The sequence below is a fragment of the Prunus mume genome, linkage group LG5 (assembly GCF_029339155.1).
Source record: "Prunus mume cultivar Tortuosa linkage group LG5, ASM2933915v1, whole genome shotgun sequence".
Lineage (NCBI taxonomy): Eukaryota > Viridiplantae > Streptophyta > Magnoliopsida > Rosales > Rosaceae > Prunus > Prunus mume.
In genome coordinates, this window is record NC_142702.1 from 8,512,727 (window position 1) to 8,535,497 (window position 22,771).

The window sequence follows — 22,771 nt, forward strand, 5'->3', positions numbered from 1 at the left end:
TTCAATCGTATTTGTTTTGTTTAAAATTTATTTTTGGTATCAACCAATTTCCTATTCATCTTTCTCTATTTTTAATTTTAGGTAGTTAATTGGAAATTATTTTTACATAAATTGCTAAATAGTCCTTGAGGAGAACGACCTTGCATGAGCATCTATACTACAATAGCCTTGTATTCTTGCAAGTATTTTATGTTATTTTAACCCTATTTGCACAGGTACTAAAAATCCTATCAAGTAATTGGCGCCGTTGCCAGGGACTATTTTAGATAATTTTTGTTTAAACTTTTTCTGATTTATTTATTTATTTTTTTAAATTTCGTCAAAAAAAGTTTTTTTGAACAAGTTTAGTTTTTGTTTCAGATTCTGTTGACTGCATTGTTCATACCAGATTAGGAACTGCACAGATTGCACAGATTGCAGTTTGATCCGAACCAGAGTGCACCCTACACGAAGAGAAGTTAATTGGGCTTGGGACTGTTCACTACAGGGCACTTTTCTTCAAAATTTGTTTGCAGATGAGGGTAACATGGCGTTAGAAATACCTGCAGTAGGCAGACCACTCAGAGAGTCGTTGGCATCCCGTGCCACTGATGTCCCCAATTGCATTGTGTATCCTGAACAAGAAGAGGGTGATTCGTTCGAGATCAAGCACCATATGCTTGAAATTCTACCCATTTTTCGGGGGCTGCCTAATGAAGATGTGAACATACATATTGCAAAATTTATTGTAGGTTACAAAAATATTTTGATTCGGGGTTTTTCTACTGAAGCTCTTAAGTTACGTCTTTTCCCTTTCACTTTGAAGGACAAGGCAGAAACTTGGTTATTCACTCTACCGGCTAATAGCATTACTACTTGGCAACAATTACATACAAAATTGCTGAACAAATATTATCTAGCATCCAAGACATTGAATTACAAGAGGGAGATTTTGACATTCACACAGAAGCCTAATGAAGAGTTTCATGAAGCATGGGAGAGATATACAGAGATGTACATAAAGTGTCCACATGTTAATATTGATTTAGATACACAGATGAATATTTTCTTTGATGGGATTAATCCTACATCTAAGAGCCATGTGAATGCATCAGCTGGAGGATCATTGTCAAATAAATCTACAAGAGAGGCGTTTGAATTGTTTGATATGATGGCTACAGAATCTCAACAATGGGCAGCAGAACATTCACAGAAAAGGGGCATTTTTGAGTTCACAGCGGGTTCTCCCAACATGTCTACACAAATGGAAAACATGGAGAAGAAAATTAATGCAAAATTTGATATTCTTCTACAACATATAGCAAGTTCTACACAGCAGCCACTTGCAATAACAGTTTGCACTATCTGCAGCATGGCTACACACGACATAATGGGCTGTCCGCATAAATAATCCTACCCAGATGTATGTGCCTAATAAGTCGACCCTGGCGCCTACCGTTTCGTCGAGCATTTCGCCGTCCAAACAAAAGGAAAATGTAAAGGCAGAATCCTCTCGGCCTCACGACCGCAGTGTTGAAGGCCGAAGCCGAAGGCCGTAAAAGACACGGCTGAAGAAGCGGTGGTTAAAATGCCACATGGCCTCAGGGTCCCACACCCCATTTAATGAAGTAATGCCTCTAACTTCGCAGCAAACCCACTAGTCGCAAGAAGCATTTAATGCACAAGGGAAGTGACTGAAGTCAGGATTTAGTGATGGAAATCAGGGTGGTTAGGCGCAGACATTCTCACAAGTAATCTTACGACTTAAGGTCAGATCACCAACCACCAGACCAGAGCATTAAATGCGTTCCTAAGGCCAAGGGGGTAGAACCCACAATCAGGGCGGTGGCCGAGATTTACGGAGATTTATGGGGGCCACACCACCATGCTTCTCAACCCCAAGCCACCATACTTCACGATCCTAAATGCCGATTTGACTAGCCACTTGCCCCGGTCAGGCTCCACCACGCAGGTCTTGTCAGCCTCGATTGTCCCTCCAGGACTCCTCCTATAAATATTAAGCTCAGGACTATATTCAAAGGGTTTAAACACCAAACCAAAAGCCTCCCATTGAGCAAATTATATTTTCATGTAATGCACTTTCAATACCTTTATTTGCTTTCCTAAGAGTAGTGGTAGATTGTAAGGAAAATCCATTCATCAATATATCATACGACCCTTGATTTTCAAGGCATCGGAGCACCATCTCTGTTATCGTTTCACTCACCCCATATATCATACGATCGTCGCTCTCTGAGCAACGCGCCGAAGCACCGCCTAAAACCCGCCACCAACGCCACCACTAAACGGCCTTGTAGCTTAGGCCGTGAACCTGACGGCCGAGATCAGTTCCTCTCTCGGCCACAATCGTTTGATTAGGAGTCGAACGCAAAGCAAGCATAACATTTAAACTATCTTTTATCCGAACCTCATCATCATCTCGACGCACGGTAGACCATGCTGGCATGCCTGCGCATAACGGCACCGCATCCAAAAGAAGGATGTCACGTGTTGACGCACATCCCCTCAGCCGGAGCACCAGGCCATGAGATTCGCGACAGCCAACACCAGAGCTTGTTGAACAATATGTTAATATATTGAACAGCTATTAAAGGCCTAGGAACGATGCATATGCCAATCATTACAATCCAGGATGGAGGGATCACCCTAATTTCAATTGGGGTGACAATTAGAATAATGCAAAACCATTCTAGCATGCACAAAAACCTTTTGTCCCATCCAAACCATCTTTGGATGAACAACTTGCTAAACTAGCAGCAACAACTCAATCATTCATCAAGGGCAACAATCAAAGCTTTCAAAATGTGGAAGCATCAATTAAAACTTTGGAACAATAATTTGGACAACTAGTTGCACAAATTTCAAACAGAGAAAAGGGCAAATTTCCTAGTCAAACAGTGCCTAATCCAAAAGGATGTGAAGATTGCAACGTTGTTCGGATTTTACGATGTGAAAAAAGCTATGACAAGGAGCAGCAAACAGTGAAGGATAATGCAAAAAATTTGCAGCAGCAGAACCTGCCAAAACATCAAAAAAACATAATCTGGCAGATCCTGAAATTGTCCCAAAACAGGTTTTACAGCGTGTTTATGACCCTCCATTACCCTATCCTGAACGTTTGAAGCCAAAAGTGAGGGATCAACAACTCAAGGACTTTATGCAGACATTATCTAAGGTTCAAATCAACATTCCATTGCTGGATGCGATCAAGAAAATTCCATCATATGCCAAGTTTTTGAAAGAAGTTTCCAGTAGCAAAAAGAAGCTTGCATATTTGGACAAAGTTGTTTTGACAAAACAATGCAGCGCAGTTTTGCTACACAAACTGCCACCTAAGAAAAAAGATCCAGGGAGTTTTAATATTTCTTGCAGCATTGAAAATTCTAATTTTAAAAGTGTTTTAATTGATTTGGGAGCAAGTGTTAATTTGATGCCTTTTTCTGTTTTCCAGCGATTGGGACAAGGAGATTTAAAGCCTACATCAATTACACTTCAACTAGTTGGCCATTCAATCACTTATCCAAGAGGTGTTATTGAAGATTTAATTATTAAGGTTGATAATCTTTATCTACCAACAGATTTTGTGGTTTTAGACATGGATGAAGACTTTTACACACCTATTATTTTGGAGAGGCCATTTATGGCAACAGTTAGGACTTTAATTGATGTGGAAGCTGGAACATGGACTTTACGAGTTCAGGACCAATCTGTGGTGTTTAATTTGTTTGAGGCAGCGAACTGTCCTGTTGAGCAGCAAGAATGTATGCGCATTAATGTGGCAGACGGTATGGTTCAAGACAATTTTATGCCAGTTCGACTACAGATCAATTAAACCATTTGCTGAGAAAAAGCAAAAATTGCAGTTAAATGAGCTTGAGGAAATTCGTCAAGGTGCTTATGACAATTCTCACATCTATAAGGACAGAACTAAGGCATTTCATGACAGTCAAATTTTACAGAAGGAATTTCAGCCAGGACAGAAGGTTCTATTATTCAATTCAAGGCTCAAGTTGTTTCCAGGGAAATTAAAATCGTGTTGGACTGGACCCTACCTGGTGACTCAAGTTTTTCCTCATGGGGCAGTTCAAATCACTAATGAAGCTAAAGGCAACACATTCACGGTGAATGGTCACAGGCTGAAACCCTACGTGGAGACACCCTTCAACATTGCAAACGAGTCTTTCACTCTAAAGAAACAAGTGATTTGACCACCAGACTTCTGAAATGTCTAGCTACAGACTTAAAATAAAGCGCTTATTAGGAGGTAACCCAATTTTTCTAAACTCTTAAATTCTTTTATTTTCAACATTAAAAAAAAATAAAAAATTGTTGCTGTTTTCTTTAGCTAGATGTTGGTATTTTCTTTCTACTCCTAACACATAATTGATTCAATGTATGACACAATAATCATTCGAAACGACCCGACCCAAATTCCACTTTGAAATCCGGGCCGAATCCCGTTTTAAAATGACACACTGTATCTGTGGATCGTAAAAGACGAAAATACCTCAAAACAATAACATAAACCTTGAGCCCTAACTCGTGGCTGCGCCTAATAATCGTAGGCTGCCTCGTACCCTTCTTGAGGATCAAGCCACACGTAGTTCTTTTCTCTGTTCTGACCCGAATCGAATCGTAAAACGCCTAGGGCTGACCATTACGGAGTATCCGAGACTCCGTCTTACGATCCGTCAAATACGATACGATCCTGGGAAAGTCTAGATTAACATACTTGGAATTAACTACGATCCAACGGTTCAAACGTATTGAACCCGGAAATCGCACGAGGCGAGATCCGTTCGGGGTTCAAACGATATCCGAATTAAGATCCGCAAAATCCTACGCGCTCGTGAGGACTAGGAGATCATTCTAGGACTGACTGTGGTCCCCATCTTACTGCCCACGCGCCACCACACGCGCTGGCAGCGCGTGGTGCCTAAAGCGATAACGCTTCGCCGGAAAATCTCAACATCTCGGCTCAAGACTCCTATCCTAGGTAAAACACCCTATTTGGAGCCACTTTTGTTCTTGGACCTACCCCAAAAAGTGGCCGAAAATGACCGGAATCTCAACCCGAAATTCGGCTAAACTTTGGATCCAAGATCGAGTTATCTACACTAGAAATTTCTGAAATCCTACCCAACCAGCAGCTAGGGCTCGAGAAATAGATGAGTTTCCATACCTGGATTACGGAAATGGTGGCGGATGACGGAGAACGAGCCGCGAAAGTTTACAAAAATCGTCGAACACCGCTGTTTGCGGTGTTTCCAGCGACTATGGCGGCAGATAGAGGCGGCGAAGGGCTGAAGTTGGAAGAGGGATGTTTGGTGGTTCGTCGCACTGGTCTTGCCTGAACCGAGGTCGGAGCTGAGAAAACAGCTCCCAAAGTCGGCTCGTCCTCTCCTCTAAAACCAGAAAAATCTGGGTTTATAAAATCTGAACTTCGAAATATTTACGGTTATGCTACTGAACTTCTTTTGATCGTAACTCCTTCGTTACAATTCCGATTTGAGTCCACTACATGTCTACGAACTCGTTTCGTCGCGCTCTATGCAACGGTACAACTAAAATCCCCAAATTCCTTCCCGATCAAAAAGTCAACTTTTAAACTAATAAAATATTCTATGGGTATTTTTGTCTTTTTCTCAAATAAATTAATAATTAAATATTAATTTTGGGTTTGGGTTATTACATCATTAGCAAGCATAAAAAGCAGAAAATCCTATGCTAGAATCATGCACCCACCAACAATTCTATACTGGAATCATGCACCCAGTAGCAGTCCTATACTGGAATCATGCACCCAGCAACAAGTCTACATTAACATCACCACATCTACACTACACTGGGAATTAAAGCAATTAACATGAGATCACTCACAGATGCAAGTTTGGGGGTAGTTGTGTAGATCTAGTGCAGACACATAATTTTGAACAGTTAAAACACAGAGCCCTACAACACAACGTTGAGTACAACTTTCACTACCGGATCCACAACCACAAAATTTGTAGGAATTCGAAATTATACTCACATGAAGCACGGATCCACCTTTCACCCTCCCATGTGATTCCACGTCCTTTGAGCTGGTGTGTTGGTTGTCCTCTCCTGGATCTGCATCTTTCCTACACAATGCACATTTATTGCCTCACTGGCAGCACTAGCTTTTCAATTGCATCACCAGACGCACTAGATTCAACATCAGATCCAGATGCATGACATCTTGGTAGGCCTCCATCAAAATGCTCGGAACCCAGACTCTGTCATGGCCAAATACTCAGAACATCCACCATACACGAGCTGCACTACAGATCCCTTCTCCATCATACACCACTAGATCATTTTTGTTCTCAATGCCAAGAGCGAAACAGCAGCAGCCAAGGCTCCCTTTTTGTAGTGTGATCTGATATTCCATCTACATCAAAGAAAAGTGCACCAAGAATGTGAGCAACCTGATATTCTTGAATTGAATTCCTTTGCTCGTCAGGCATGTAGCAAGAGGCATCCAGCACCTTCATATTAGATTATGTTGTAAACTCTACTCTTACCCCAGCTACTAAACGTGCCAAGAATTGAATTTTCCGTCACTAGCTCCAACGCATCAACCTATAATCTCGATTTCACTGCGAAAATTGGGGGTAAGGCATCTATGCACATATGGGGTTCTTTGACCCAACTCAAATGCAACAACCCAAATTCCCCTTTTTCCGAGCATTCGGCCTTGAACCCATTCGCGCCAAGCAACCGACAAGCTCTGCTCTTTCTTTGGCCTTGAGCTCTAACCCATTGTTTGAAAAAACAAAAATTGACATTTTCTGATGAAATAGGGTTTTTGGGTCTAACAAAGGAGGGCTCTGGGCACGGGGCTAGTGGAAGGGAATCTACAATATGTTCAAGAGTAGCTAGCTTTTAATTTTTTTAACGACAGATGTAGCGGCTACACCGGGTTATATTGTAGTTGTCGCTCGTATTTAACACAATTGTGGAGTTGGAGGAGTTGGTCAACGCCTATTTGCAAGATCCCAGGTCCCTGGTCCTGCCTTCGAATCCCCAAGGTGTCTAATTTCCGGGTATCTAGTTGCCCAATCCCTACAAGGAAACTAAGTTAAAATAAAATAATACTAGGATATAAAATCCAAACACTACTACAAAAAAGGAAAACCACGACGGGAATTCACCGTCGTGTATTCTGTTTTCAAATGGTCGTGGAATCCACCGACATCTTTTCCATAACAAAACCACGACGGTGAATAACCGTCGTTGTTAAAACAAAAAACGTCATCAAAAAATAAAAACCGACGTCTTTGTGCTGCAAAAAGACATAAAAAACAGTCGAGGATGAGAATAGACGACCAACTCCAACAAAAAAAACGTCGTTAAAAAGGAAACAGATGACAAATATAAATACGACGTCTTTACAATCATAATAGACGACGTTATTGACACCTACTACGTCACAACATTTCCCACAACCGTCGTAAAATAAATTTTCCACTTCGATTTTTCTATGAATTATGACGTGGAAATAGATGTCAGGGTCATTACTTACGACGCATATATTTACAGAGACGACATTAAATTTGATAAATAACGTCAGTTCCAAATAAATGAGAGCCGTATTACAGAATTTATACATCATATTTTGAAAATAAACGACGTGAAAAAAGATGGTGTCATTAATTACGACACAGTAATTTATAATGACGACGTTGTAGTCTATATACAACGTCGTCACCATTAAAAAGACTGTCGTCTTTAATAATTTATACGTCTTCATTTAAAAAATTGACGTCGTCTAATTCATATATCTTAACGTCGACAAGTTTAATGGACTTCAAATACCGTCGTAAAATATATTTTCCACTTCGATTTTTCTACGAATTATGACGTGGAAATAGATGTCAGGTTCATTAATTACGACGTATGTATTTACTTAGACGACGTTGAAATGAATAAACAACGTCGGTTCCAAATAAATGAGAGCCGTATTACAGAATTTATACGTCATATTTTGAAAATAAACGACGTGGAAAAAATGATGGGGTCATTAATTACGACACAGTAATTTATAAGGACGACGTTGTCGTCTATATACAACGTCGGTACCATGAAAAAGACCGTCGTGTTTAATAATTTATACGTCTTCATTAAAAAAATTAACGTCGTCTAATTTATAAATCTTAACGTCGACAAATTTAATGGACTTCAAATACCGTCGTGAATTCATCCTTTTCCACTTCGTTTATGAAAGAACATGCGACGTGGTAAATTCATGACGACGTCGTCTTTTGTAACGTTCAGGTTAAAGTTCTCGTCTTTTAGACGTCGGTGTTATGGGATTGGAGTCGTGTTATTTTGAATTACATGGCGGTTCTTTATGCTTGTCCGACATGTTATCCTGGATTACTGTTTCACAATAGCGTCGTGGTTCTTCATTGTTACTTTGCTTTAAGACGTCGGTAAATATATTGCGGTCGTTGAATGCTCCAAAACGTCGTTATTTATTAGAACAGACGTTTGTTTTTCACATTTTTATCAAAACCGTCGTGTTTTGTAATCTGGAACCAGTAATTTTTGTATCTGATTGTTTTGTGGCCAAAACCTGTATAATGAAAGTGAAGAAATCACATTACAATATATTACAAAATTAATGTCATACACTGCCAATTAAAAGCATCATTCAACCCATATATCTTCACACCCATCTCGAATATTTTGACTCCCTAACTCAACCACCACTTCATCAAATGTGTCAACATTTGGCATCCCCTAGTAAATGGCTCACACTCAATTCTCACATCACCTAAGACATCATCACCAATAACATCATTATATTCTCTATTAGGCATTGATAACACTACCGACCAACCACGATGCATCGGGTCGTCAACAAAAAATACTTGTTTGACTTGAGAAGCCAAAACAAATTGGTCATTCCTATGTCCAATTTTACTCAAATCTACAAGGGTAAATCCAAGTTCGTCCACTACAAGACCAGAAGTAATATCAATCCAATCACACCTAAAGACTGGGATTGTAAACTTTTGGTAGTCAAGGTCCCAAATTTCTTGAATGACACCATAGAAACCCATATTTGAGAGAATTGGGTTTTTATCCTTGGCACTAGCAACTTGCATAGTATGTGCAAGTAAATAAACTCCACTATTTTGAGTTGTCCGCACATCATCTTGTGCCTTGATGTTGAATTTAATACCTTTAATGAGATAGCTCCTATATAATGGCACTGCCATGTTTGGACCACTGCTAGCCACCTTAAATTTTCTGATACGCCATGATTGTCTTCCTCATTAAGTTCACTTTGAACCTGCAAATTAATCATAACTTAATTCAATCTAACATAGAAAGAAGAAAATTAAAAGTCCAATATGTTATTCAATAACATATACCTTGAAGCGTAGCCATTGAATGAAAGTGCTATTGTGCTTATCCTGCAGCCACTTTGTTCTCTTTCTAAATTTTGGATAAGCGGTCTGGATGTGGATCATATGTTGCCTACATGACACACAAAATTCAAGTATTACGGTCCCAAACATATAAGATAAACATAAGAAATAATTTAAAATGGAAACTTAAAGAATAAAACTCATACGTACTCGATATAAGGTAGGACTTCCTCCGTATTCTCCAAGACATATAAATGTGCTTGATTCAACGAGTCCCGATCAACTACGCTCACTGTGCAACCTGATAATGGCTTTGAAACTCCCATCTTTTGGCTTGAAGGCACTCCAACTGTACTAACATCAGATAAATGCTCGGTACAAAACTCTACACTTCTTCACTATATACCGCTCAAAGCAATGCAACCTTCAGGACGAGTACGATTCGACAAGATGAACTTCTCTGACAAGATGTACTACTAGATGAACCATGATATCAAAGAATGAAGGGGGAAAGTACTTCTCAAGCAAACACAAAGTAACTACTACATCTTCTTCCAACTTATCTAGCTTGGAAACATCAACAGTCTTTGCACATATAGCATTGAAGAAGAAGCACAAACGAGTTATTGCATACCTTGCAGGCTTCTCCAAAACAGAACGAATTGCCACAGGGAGCAATTGTTGCATTAAGGTATGACAATCATGTGATTTAAGGCCAAGAAGTCTTGAATCTTGTAAAGATACAAGATTTTTTATATTTGAAGAATAACCTTCAGGGACCTTCATACCATAGAAAGAATTGCAAACCTCTCTCTTCTCTGCTCTTGACAAATTCCAAGGCCCGGGAGGCAAACGAGTACGTCTTTCTCCATACTCGGGTTGCAAATCAGTTTTGACCCCCATGTTCAATAAATCTAATCGAGCAGCAATCCCATCTTTATTTTTTCCAGGGATCTCTAGCAATGTACCAATGATACTATCGCAAACATTCTTCTCAATGTGCATAACATCTAGGACATGCCTCACAGGAAGGTACTTCCAATACTCGAGATCAAAGAATATTGATTTCTTCTTCCAACAAACTCTGTCACCATCTTCAACCATATGCAGCACTTCTTCTCCGGTTAATGGCTCAGGAGGCGTGCCATATTCAGTGTTTCCCATTAAAAGCTGCACATTGCCTCCTATATGGATGATTGATCGGTAACCATTTTCTATGCCCAATGTAACAAATTTTGTGGCCATTTTTCAACCTTGTGACTAGGTGTATCATCGCCGCATATTGGACAAGCTTTATATCCTTTAACAACACAACCAGATAAGTTTCCATAGGCGGGGAAATCATTAATTGTCCACATTAATGCAGCTCTAAGTGTAAAGTATTCTCCATTATGTGCATCATACACTCCTCCAATCCCATCCCACAAAGATTTTAAATTATCAATCAAAGGCTCCAAGTAGACGTCTATATCATTTTCGGGTTGTTTAGGACCGGAAATCAATAAGGTCAACATCATGAACTTTCGTTTCATGCACAGCCATGGAGGGAGATTATATGTAACTAAGATAACTGGCCAACAACTATATCTGCTACTTAGAGAACTGTGGGGATTGAATCCATCAAATGAAAGAGCCAATCTCAAGTTTCTCGGCTCATTACCAAACTCGGGCCATTTATCATCAAGAAGTTTCCAAGACGGGGAATCCGCTGGATGAGACATATAACCGTCAATTGATTTTCTAGCAGTATGCCAAGTCAAACTCTTAGCGGTCTCATGTGATCGAAACATCCTTTTAAACCTTGGAATTGGAGGAAAATACCACACCACCTTCGCTGGCACACCCTCTTTCAAGATTGAATCTTTGCCTTCCTTCCACCTTGAGATACCACAATTAGGACAATGAGTTAAATCCTCATACTCCTTCCTATACAAGATGCAATCATTGGGGCATGCGTGCATTTTCTCATAACTTAGCCCCAATGCACACAAAGTCTTTTTGCCTCATACATAGAGGCCGGTATTGTATTTCCTTCGAAGCAAATCGCCTTGAAGTATCAATAATTCTGTAAAACAGACATCACTCATTTCATATTTTGCCTTCAAATTATACAACTTCACTAATGCTGATAACTTCGTGTACTTTCTACAACCAGGGTACAATGGTTGACCATCCCCAATCACATTGGCAAACTCATAAGGATCAGATCCAAAATCACCAAAATCATTATCATCCATCTCTATTTCTTCAGACACAAAACTGTACCTACTATGGTCATCATCTTCTTCAACATTTCTACTAGCATTAGTAGTTGCTTCCCAAGGTTCTCCGTGAAATGTCCAATTCTTATAGCTTTGGTCAACTCCATTAAAGTATAAGTGATCCCTTATAATTCCAACCCCAAACAATTTCAAATTAACACATTTAACACATGGACAACGGATATGTGTGGTAGTTAGAAGATTTTCTACAGAAAAGTTCAAAAATGCTTCCACCCCTAACTCATATGCCTTCGATCTTCTATCCGAGTGCATCCATGACTTATCCATCTCCGACACTATACCCTATTATATATAATAAAGTGAAAAGACAAGCAATGACCATCACTATAGCAGATTATATAAAGTCTAATAGCAAGTAATATACAACAGAGACGACGGTTTTTAAACAAAAGCAGACGTATTTGACATATATAGACGACGGATTTTACGTCGTCTAATTATAACCACGACGGTAGTTAAATAACACCGTCGTGTATAAATAATAAAACGACGGTTTAAAGTAAAAACCGTCGTCGTATGCCTGAAAACGCGTCGATATCCAGTTTATTTTCAAGATCCCAAAACCCTATTAAGAACACAACATAGACATGAAACCAAGCAAGAAACGAACATATACATGAAACCAACATATACTAAGCATGAAAACAATAAATCCATTTCCAATTCAACATAACAGAGAGTGATTAAAAGATCCGACAAAATGAAATCCATTCCCAATTCAACATAACAGAGAGTGATCAAGAAAACATTAAACAGAAAATCCATGAACCCATACCTCCAACAACATTATTAACAGATCGCAAAACATATACCTAAAACCCTTTAACAAAACAACGTAATATATCATTCAATGAATTTACAAGGGGAAGAGAGGGTTTGTACTTACAGGTTGGCAGAGCTCACAGATTATGACCAAATTGGATTTGACACAGCCTGGCCCAACTTTGAATTAGAGATGAAGTGAGAGAGCGAAATGTTATGTTGCGCGAAATCTGAAAATTTTAGGGTTCAGGGTTAGAAGTATAAAAATAAGAGCCAAATCTGAAAATTTTAGGTCCCGCGAATATTTTAAGAAAGCGCGCTTTTTAAAACATCGACCGAAAAAACACGCGTCGTTAAAATTTAACATTAAACATGACGCTTATTACATTAAGGACGTCGTGGTAAAACTATGTACCACGCAAAATCAAAAAAGGCGTTAAAACTATGAAAAACCACGGCGGGGTTAAGTAACTAACGACGTTGTAAATAATAATAAACGACTCACGTGTAAACAAAACGTCGTTTAAAAGAGAAACCGCGTCGGATTTTTCACCATACGACGTAAACTCAATATTCCACGACTCAATCACCGTCGTTAAAAGTAATACCCTAAACTTTAAAACCATAAATTATATATTTGTAAAATTTAATTTTATAAAATTGTTTATGGTTTTACATCCTAATAAATAACAAACATAAACCCTAAACCCCAAAAATTATACTTTAACCATAAACCTAATAAATAACAACCCTAAACCCCAAACCCTAAACCCTAAACCATCAAACTATATAAGTGATGCTATGACTCATCAAAACAATTTTATTTAGGTTGGTCATTTTAAACTTTTATTACACAAACTGCATTTTTTTGGGTTTTAGGGGGAAGAAAATATATCAATGACTTTATAGGAGTTGAAGTTGAATTTTTTGAATTTATTTTAAATTTATTTTTAAAATTTTGAATTAAAAATAATAAAATATTCTTATATCAACAACAAACCACGGCGGGGTTAAGTAACTAACGACGTTGTAAATAATAATAAACGACTTACGTGTAAACAAAACGTCGTTTAAAAGAGAAACCACATCGGATTTTTCACCATACGACGTAAACTCAATATTCCACGACTCAATCACCGTCGTTAAAAGTAATACCCTAAACTTTAAAACCATAAATTATATATTTGTAAAATTTAATTTTATAAAATTGTTTATGGTTTTACATCCTAATAAATAACAAACATAAACCCTAAACCTCAAAAATTATACTTTAACCATAAACCCTAATAAATAACAACCCTAATCCCCAAACCCTAAACCCTAAACCATCAAACTATATAAGTGATGCTATGACTCATCAAAACAATTTTATTTAGGTTGGTCATTTTAAACTTTTATTACACAAACTGCATTTTTTTGGGTTTTAGGGGTAAGAAAATATATCAATGACCTCATAGGAGTTGAAGTTGAATTTTTTGAATTTATTTTAAATTTATTTTTAAAATTTTGAATTAAAAATAATAAAATATTCTTATATCAACAACAAACCACGGCGGGGTTAAGTAACTAACGACGTTGTAAATAATAATAAACGACTTACGTGTAAACAAAACGTCGTTTAAAAGAGAAACCACGTCGGATTTTTCACCATACGACGTAAACTCAATATTCCACGACTCAATCACCGTCGTTAAAAGTAATACCCTAAACTTTAAAACCATAAATTATATATTTGTAAAATTTAATTTTATAAAATTTTTATGGTTTTACATACTAATAAATAACAAACATAAACCCTAAACCCCAAAAATTATACTTTAACCATAAACCCTAATAAATAACAACCCTAATCCCCAAACCCTAAACCCTAAACCATCAAACTATATAAGTGATGCTATGACTCATCAAAACAATTTTATTTAGGTTGGTCATTTTAATCTTTTTACACAAACTGCATTTTTTGGGTTTTAGGGAAGAAAATATATCAATGACTTCATAGGAGTTGAAGTTGAATTTTTTGAATTTATTTTAAATTTATTTTTAAAATTTTGAATTAAAAATAATAAAATATTCTTATATCAACAACAAACCACGACATTGTAAATAATAATAAACGACTCACATGTAAAAAGGACGTCGTTTAAAAGAGAAACCATGGCGGATGTTTCACCATCCGACGTAAAATACATATTCCACGACCTAATCACCGTCGTTATAAGGTATTAACCTAAACCCTAATAAGCGACTTACTTGTTCAAAAGGACGTCGTTTAAAAGCGAAACCATGGCGAAATTGTCATCAAAACGACGTCTTATGTACGTCCCATCACGTCTAAATATCATTTTACGTCGGTTTTTTACATAATTATGTCGTTGGAAAGTTATTACACGTCGGTTACGCAATTTGTTTTTTCTTTTATATTATGAAAACCTCAGCAAATTTTCAGGGAAAACATCGACCGTATATTATAGACAAAATTTGTACATTATATATTATAGACAAAATTAGTACATATAAAAATATCAAGTGTTCCAAAAATCCTCTAATCCATATGAAGGCAAACAAACTCTGCCCATTCTTTCCTGACTTCATCAATGGCTGCTTGGGGGTATGGCGCTTGATCTTTTCCCTTGGCAAACTGCAATCCATAAACAATGATTATTAAGCTTTACAAAATAAAAAGAAATTCAGACACAGACGACGTTTTTTTCATAACCGACGTAGTCTATCGATTCAACGACGGTAATTTTAAATGACCGTCGTTGATAATACAAAAAACCACAAAAAATGTTTCTGAAAATTTTATTCTTACCTTCTTCTCAAACTCCAAGGAAGGATCCATGATGATGTCCCTCATGAAGCGCATCACATAATACCCACATTCGACACTGCTGGGTTGCTTTGGTGTGCCTGGTAGAGTTTTCCAAATTGGTGCTTTACGGCCTGGTACGCCTATGTGGGAATTATAAATTTTTAAAGCACTGTTCACGATGTTTTTGCCCTCCTCATCAACCACACGATTTCCAGGCAGAGGATCCAGAAAATAGACGGTTTCCCTCTTTGCCCTCACAATCAGCAAGACCCAATGACGGCTGCACAAAAATAAAATAAAAAACGCGGTTAATATAAAAAGTCAGCACGGAGGGAAAAGCGCGTTTATTTATAAAAACCGACGTATTATATAGTTTCACACGACGTAATAACTTAATCATCGACGTCATTATAAATTTATCACGACGATAATTAACTACCGACGTGGTTAGTTGTTTCAAACGACTCAATAAATAAATAACCGACGTGGTTAGATGTTTCAAACGACACAGAATTAGTTAAACAGTTTTATAAGTGGTCAATTAGTGAAAATCATACAAACAAAATCCTTTTAAGGAGACTAACCCTGGATTGTAAGGCATCATGAAAATCTGTTCACCATCATTTTCTGAAGTCGATTGGCTACAATTCGTGATCATCGATTAGTGACCCAGCGTTGGCACTAACTTGAGCAGGGTCGATAAAGCCAACCATGCTGCACATATTTGCTTCTCTCAAAAGATCATATAAGCACCTAAATATATAAAACAAACGACGGTTATTTATACACAAACGACGTATTATACAATTTCATCGACGAACTGAAATAGAAAGCAGACGTGATAACTAATTTATCACGACGGTAAAAAAAGAACGACGTGGTTAGTGGTTTAAAAGCGCGCAATAATTAAACAATCGACGTCTTATGATATAATGTTTGATATTTGATTAGGACAAACCTCATATATACTGCAACCACAGTAGCCCCAATTTCTTCCATGCCTGCAAAGCTGTGTAATATCTTCATGCAAGACGAAGGTACTTCGATCTGCACCAAACACCTCCTTCTCAATGTTGAAGGTCATGATCTTCCCCTGTGGCTTTAGTGTAGTTTCCACATAACCACAAAGGGATTGTAAGGAAGATGGCACCTCCACATTTGAATAATCAACTACTTCATTACCCTGTTTAAAGAAATAAAGCAAAATAAAATGACGTGGTAATTCATTAAAAACGACGGTTTAAATTAAAAAACGTCGTCTGATTATAATTTAAACGACGGTAATTAAATACCGTCGTTTTAGATAATTTATTACGTCGTAGAAAATAAATTCCGACGTCTAATGTGAAAACAAACGACGGTTTAAAGAAAAATATCGACGTCTGAAATGTGAAAAACAAATTAAAAAGGCAAAGTTATGAGAATATACCTCCTCGTCATGCTTTTCTTCATCTTGTTTTTCTTCTTTCTTCTCTTCATCATTTGTGTCTTCCTTTTGCCTTCATCTTTTTTCTCTTTTTTTTCTTCCTTCTTCCCTTCATCTTTTTTTTCTCCCATCTTCTGTTCATCTTTATTTTCTTCTTTCTTCTCTTCATCTTGATTATCTAAAGCCCCAGATTTCTGTTTTAAATAATAAAGAAATATATATATAAGACAGATTGTACAGAGAGTAAAAAAATTAAACCAAAACGTCGTGGTAAGGCATAACCTAAGACGGTATGTAAGAATTATGGACGTCTTAAAATTATTAAACGATGGTAAATAATAAACGTCGTGGTAATTGTATATTACGTCGTTAAGGACTAAAACCGTCGTCTAAAAATCACAAAGTACGACGTCTAATGGCGTGTAAAACAAGTAAACTAAATACGACGTGATATTTAAATAAACACGACGGGTTATTTATAAAATCGTTGTGGTATGTTTTTAAAACGACGGGTTTATTCATAATAACGACGTCTAATGTTAAAAAAAAACAGAGAATTCAAAGTTCGGTTATGTTACCGTTTCTTCCTGCTGTTCCCCATTTCTGGCAGTATCATCCTCTAAATGTAGGGATCTCCCTTCAGCCCCGAACAGCTTGCTTTATCGACATTGGATTTTTGGGACTTTGCTGTAGACCTTGGTTTTGACAGGGGCTAGTTTTCGGTTTAAGCATGCTTGGATCAAAATTGGGGATGAGGTGGGAAAGCTGACTTAGTAAATGTTCCCTCTCAGCCTCTACTAATTGTTTGGTTCTAGCTTCCATCTTCTTAGTCTCTTCTTGAAGGACAATTCTTACACTTTCCTTCAATTGATCAGCAAATTTTACCCTCTGTGGTCTAGGTAAATTGAAGAATTGCCTAGGGGAAATCCCAGCACCTACCCCTCTTACTCTCCCTGGATGCTCGGGACCCAAAGCCAAGGTCAACACATCATTACTGCCGATTAAACTCAGATGCCTTCACCACTTGTTTTTGCAATTCATCCTAAAACAAAGATATACAAAAAAGTCAGCACAAGAAAACACACGACGGTTATTTATAAACAAACGACGCATTATATAATTTCACACGACGCACCAATATAGAAATCGACGTTATAATATATTTATAACGACGTTAATTAAAACCGACGTGGTTAGTTGTTTAAAAGCGACGCAATAAATAAACCACGCGTCTTTTGCTGTAATTACAGAAAACAAAGTTGTGATTCCATATTTAGATTTTTCACGACGTTTTTGAAAACATTTCGACGTAGTAATAACATTAACACGACGAAAAAATTAACCACCGACGTCTTATGCTATAATTACAGAAAACAGAGTTGTGATTCCAGTTTTAGATCTTTCACGACGTTTTTAAAATATTTTGACGTAGTAAAATCATTCACACGACGGAAAAATATAACATAAGACGTAATAAGAATTATACACAGTTTAATAAAAATTTAAAACAGAGTGTGTAGGCTTACAATTAATTTTGCTTTCTCTGCCACCTTTGGATCCGGGATGTTACCATGTTTGTCCTGTCTAGCTTTCTTCCATAAGGTAGATCGATCAATTTCTACCCCAGGCATGGTTTCCTCCAATTGATCCTCCAAACCAGCATATCCTTTTCGAGACAATCGATGATTGTACTCAAGTTTCTCCCTAATTTGTGAATGTTGAGAATGCACAGACTCAAATTCTTTGGATAACCTTGAAGCTACAAAGGCATCCCATTCTGCTTTCTCTATGAATTTATATACTTCAGGGGGTTGGCTTAATTTCTCCCTCTCCTTGATGTATGGAAGGATATAATGCCTCGTCAGTGTAGACTTGAAATCCTTCCATTTCTTGGCAGCAGAAGATAACACCGAGGTCTTGCCCCCTTGACCTACCACAAAAGCCATGTCAACGGCTTCCCAAATCTGCTCCTTTATATCATTGGGGATTTCAGCCCATTTCTTGTCCACAAGTGGGACTCTGGAGCGTGCCAACACACCAATGTAGGACTGCATCTCAGTGTGTGCAGGGCCACATCCTTTCCCCCTTTTATTGTACTCAACAATTGGCTTGATTTTCTGCAATTTTCTCTTCACAACACGAGGCATTGTGCTCATACCTCGACCTGACTTTGAATCCTCAGAAATTGTTGTCGTGCTGCTTGGTTTCGTCTCAGCAGATGAAACAAACTTCATCTTCTTCAAGGGCTTGTCTTGAGGAGTTACCATTCCAAGCTCCTTACCTCCATTTTTTTTGGAGCCGAGTCCTTACTTTGGTCTTGAGAAACCATGGTTACAGAATAAACAAACCTGCAAGTGAAAATATTTGGGAAAAAATTAGAACACAAAGCGACGGTTATTTATAAACTACGACGTATGATAAGATTTTACACGGCGTAATAACATAACATCAGGCGTAATAAATGTTTAAAGAAGAAACAATATAAATGTTTAAACAACGACGAAACAATATTAAATAAGACGTAATAAGAACTTATTACGGCGATATTTACACGACGTCGTGATATTCATATTAACACGACGTAAATATTAATATAACGTCGTGTTATGGATATTCACACGACGTGAATAATAAGCTACCGTCGTATTTATAAGAAACCAAAAACATTTTTCTTTCTCTGTGAATGTTTGATTGCAGGTTTAATTTCTCGAAACATGGTTTTTGTTTTTCCTAATTTGATAAAATACAAAGAAAAAAAGCTTTGGCATCTTCTTATAGACGACGGTATCTTAGTATAACGTCGTGGTATGAACATTCACACGGCTTCAATAATAAGATACCGTCGTCTATATAAGATACCAAACCCTACTTTCTTTCTCTCTGTATTTTATCAAATTAGGAAAAACAAAAACCATGGTTCAGAGAAATCAAACCTGCAACTAAACAAGCAAATAAAAAATTGACCGTCATTTTAAAAACAACTTAGATCAATTTTAAGACGACGCTAGGACGACTGACGAACCGTCGTGGTCTACATATTTAACCATGTAAATACAAAGCTACCGTCGTCTTATTTAGTTGAATTAGTTGTGTTCAAAGTTGAAACTTTCCCTATCTTTCTGTGTATTTTATCAAACTTGGAAAGAATAAAAATGATTTTCGCCAGAAAAAAGGTAAAAAGATTTTCAAAACAAAAACAGTATGAGCATGCAAAATAGCAACAAAAATAGTGAGAAATGAAAGCTTACCTTTGCGTGCAATGAAAGCTTTCTCTCGGATTTTGGTGTTTAAGTTCAGAGGCGAAGACAAGAGGAAGACGATGAGATACTCTAACGATGCTCGACAAGGAAAAAAGACGAAAAGTTTTCTCTGGGAGATTGAAATTTTTCTCGGGTTTGGAAACAGTGCATGTGTAAGTCAGGTAGACGAAAAGTTGTATATGTATACAAACCGTTTCATAGTAATAAGACGGCGGTTTACAAAGAACGATGACGTATTAATAGACAAACTACGACGTTAATTTGAACTTATGACGTGGTACATAAATACGACAGTAGTGTTGTAGGTACCGCCGTAGTAAACTCCTAAATAAAAGTCGATAACTCAATATCTCACGTCATGGTAGAAATATTTAACACGACGGTTGTTTTAAATTTACGACGTTTATTTTTATAATATACGTCGTTTTATTGTATTATACCGACGTGGATAACACTAAACTAAAACGACATATTATTTTTTTCACGACGTGGATTCGTTTTTAAACGTTGTTATGTGTAATATAACCGACGTGGATTTTATTTTTTTATTATAAATATAATTTTTTCCCCTTTTTCTTATAGTTTATTTTTCAAAAACATTGCCTTATAGATATAGTTTTTTTTCCCGAGGAAATTAATGTTCTAGAATTTGTAAAGTTTCTTTTCTAGGTGACTGATTTAAATCAAATAAAAATATAAAACAACGACTGTTTTTGTTATACCGTCGTTGTTTCTTGTCGTCTTAAGTAAGAATAAAAGCGACGTAATGTATTTGTTACCGACGAGGATTATTTTTGTTAAACGTCGTTATGTGTAATATAACCGACGTGGATTTGGTTTTTTAATTATAAATAGGGTTTTTTTCCACGGGTTCTTTCAGTTTTAGTATTCGATTAGGGTTTCAACTTCTTCTTGCCCCTTTCTCTGTCTCACCTCATCTCTTGGGAGGCAATTGTTTGAATGTTGGTTATCTGTGGCTGATTGCAAATCTGATTGCAAATCACCAATTTTCAATAAATTGTCTCTCTGATTGCAAATCTGGCTGCCGTCGTGAAGTTTTAGGAGGCAATTGTTTGGATGTGAATGTGTGTGTGCGTTTGTGTAGAAACACAAACGCACACGCATCATTCACTTCAAAAAATTGTCTCTCTGATTGCAAATCTGTGGCTGCCGTCGTGAAATTTTAGGAGGCAATTGTTTGGATGTTGATGTGTGCGTGCGTTTGTGTAGATACACAAACGCACACATATCATCAACTTCCAAAAAATTGTCTCTCGATTGCAAACTGCCGTCGTCAAATTTCGAAGCAATTTTTTGGATGTTAATGTGTATGTGCGTTTGTGTATCTCAAAGACACAAATACACATACATCATTAACCTCTAAAATATTGTCTTTCTGGTAAGATTATGATGAGCAACAGAGTTCCATCTTGTAAGATTTCCTAACCCTTGTGATCTCGAATAATCTGATTATGTCGGCGGTTTTCTATATAAACCGTCGTGGTTCTTTCAATTCTTGTCGTTAAGTAGATCTACCGATGTAGGATAACAAAATCCAAGAAATAAATTTCTAAAAAATTCTTATTCAGACGACGGTTTAAATATAATGTATGACGTATAAAGTGGACAAATACGACGTTAAATTCTATAATACGTCGTTATATGAAAACCCCAACTTGGTAAGATTTAAAGATGTAAATCGTAGAAATACGAGAAAGGACGTCGTTATATTTACCGTTGCCGTAGTTGTACATTAATTTAATACGGCGGTATTTTGTATTTTACCGCCGTGGATTTATTTGTAATTATACGGGTAAAAACGACGGCTTTTTTTGAAACCGTCGTCTTTACTTTCTACGTTGGTCGGTTCATAACTTCCGCCGTTATTTGTTGGCTATGATTTTACCTCTTGAAAATCCTATTTCAATAAGACGTCGGTTTTTAAATTAAGTACGTCGTGTTTTATGAACAGCCATTTGAAACTCCATTTTTTAGTTGTCTAATGTGTTATTACACGGCGGTTTTATAAAACCGTCGTCTTTTAAAAAACAACGACGGTTTTCACTTAGACCGTCGTGTTTTTCTGGTCGTCTTTTTCACTTTTTGTAGTAGTGAAATTGGATTAGGAGAATCTGCCCTCAATCTGGTCAGCCACGTTTTGGTCTCAAATCACTTCCAAATCTAGCCCAAGATAGCTTAGTTTAAAGATAAAAATATTCTGAACACTTCTCCAGAAGGTCACAAACCCATCCGAGGTCATCTTGGGCTCCAAAAACGCAATAAAAGCCCAAAACGTCATTATTCCAGCACAGCGCACTGCTCCTTTATTTTATTTCCGGAAAATAAAAGTTTGGTAGAAAAATCTGAAATTTTGATACGATCAAGCTAAGTGACTCACGTTCGTCCTCCAATTGGAATTACTCCAAAATTCTTCCATTTGATTATGTTTTGCTACAGAGGAACCAAAATCTTAACCAAAATCTACTAAGAATGGGGTTAAATATATAATATAAAATATACCCATCAATTAACAAAGAAATAAATGAAAAAGATCGGAGATTAAAGCACAATGAAGACCTAACCATTAAGCAGCGTCATAGAGGCTGATTAGGAATCTTCTGAGCGTCCATAGGTGTAGAAAATCAAACTTGAAAACTTCGAAATTAACCCAATATAATTACAATACCAGCTAGAGTGTGATGAGGAGATGGATATCCATACCTCACTCATGAAAATAGTGGCCAGAGTCGCCGGAAATAGCAACAGAAACTCAAAAACCTCACCTCGGCTCAGGGAGGGGCAAGGGTGGCTGAGAGAGAAAGAGGCAG

At 37.3% G+C, this 22,771-nt stretch overlaps 1 protein-coding gene and 1 non-coding gene across 2 annotated transcripts; one reads left to right on the forward strand and one right to left on the reverse strand.

Moving 5' to 3' along the window:
* Positions 1 to 526: 526 nt before the first annotated feature.
* Positions 527 to 4,208, forward strand: LOC148916805 (uncharacterized). The gene is made up of 4 exons (XM_089052293.1): positions 527 to 1,333; positions 3,074 to 3,283; positions 3,452 to 3,790; positions 3,864 to 4,208. The coding sequence occupies exons 1-4, from the start codon at positions 527 to 529 to the stop codon at positions 4,206 to 4,208; spliced, it is 1,701 nt and encodes a 566-aa protein (XP_088908419.1).
* LOC148916806 (small nucleolar RNA R71) lies at positions 914 to 1,020 on the reverse strand. The gene has a single exon (XR_016127555.1). It is a non-coding gene; the product is annotated as a small nucleolar RNA R71 (small nucleolar RNA).
* Positions 4,209 to 22,771: the final 18,563 nt, after the last annotated feature.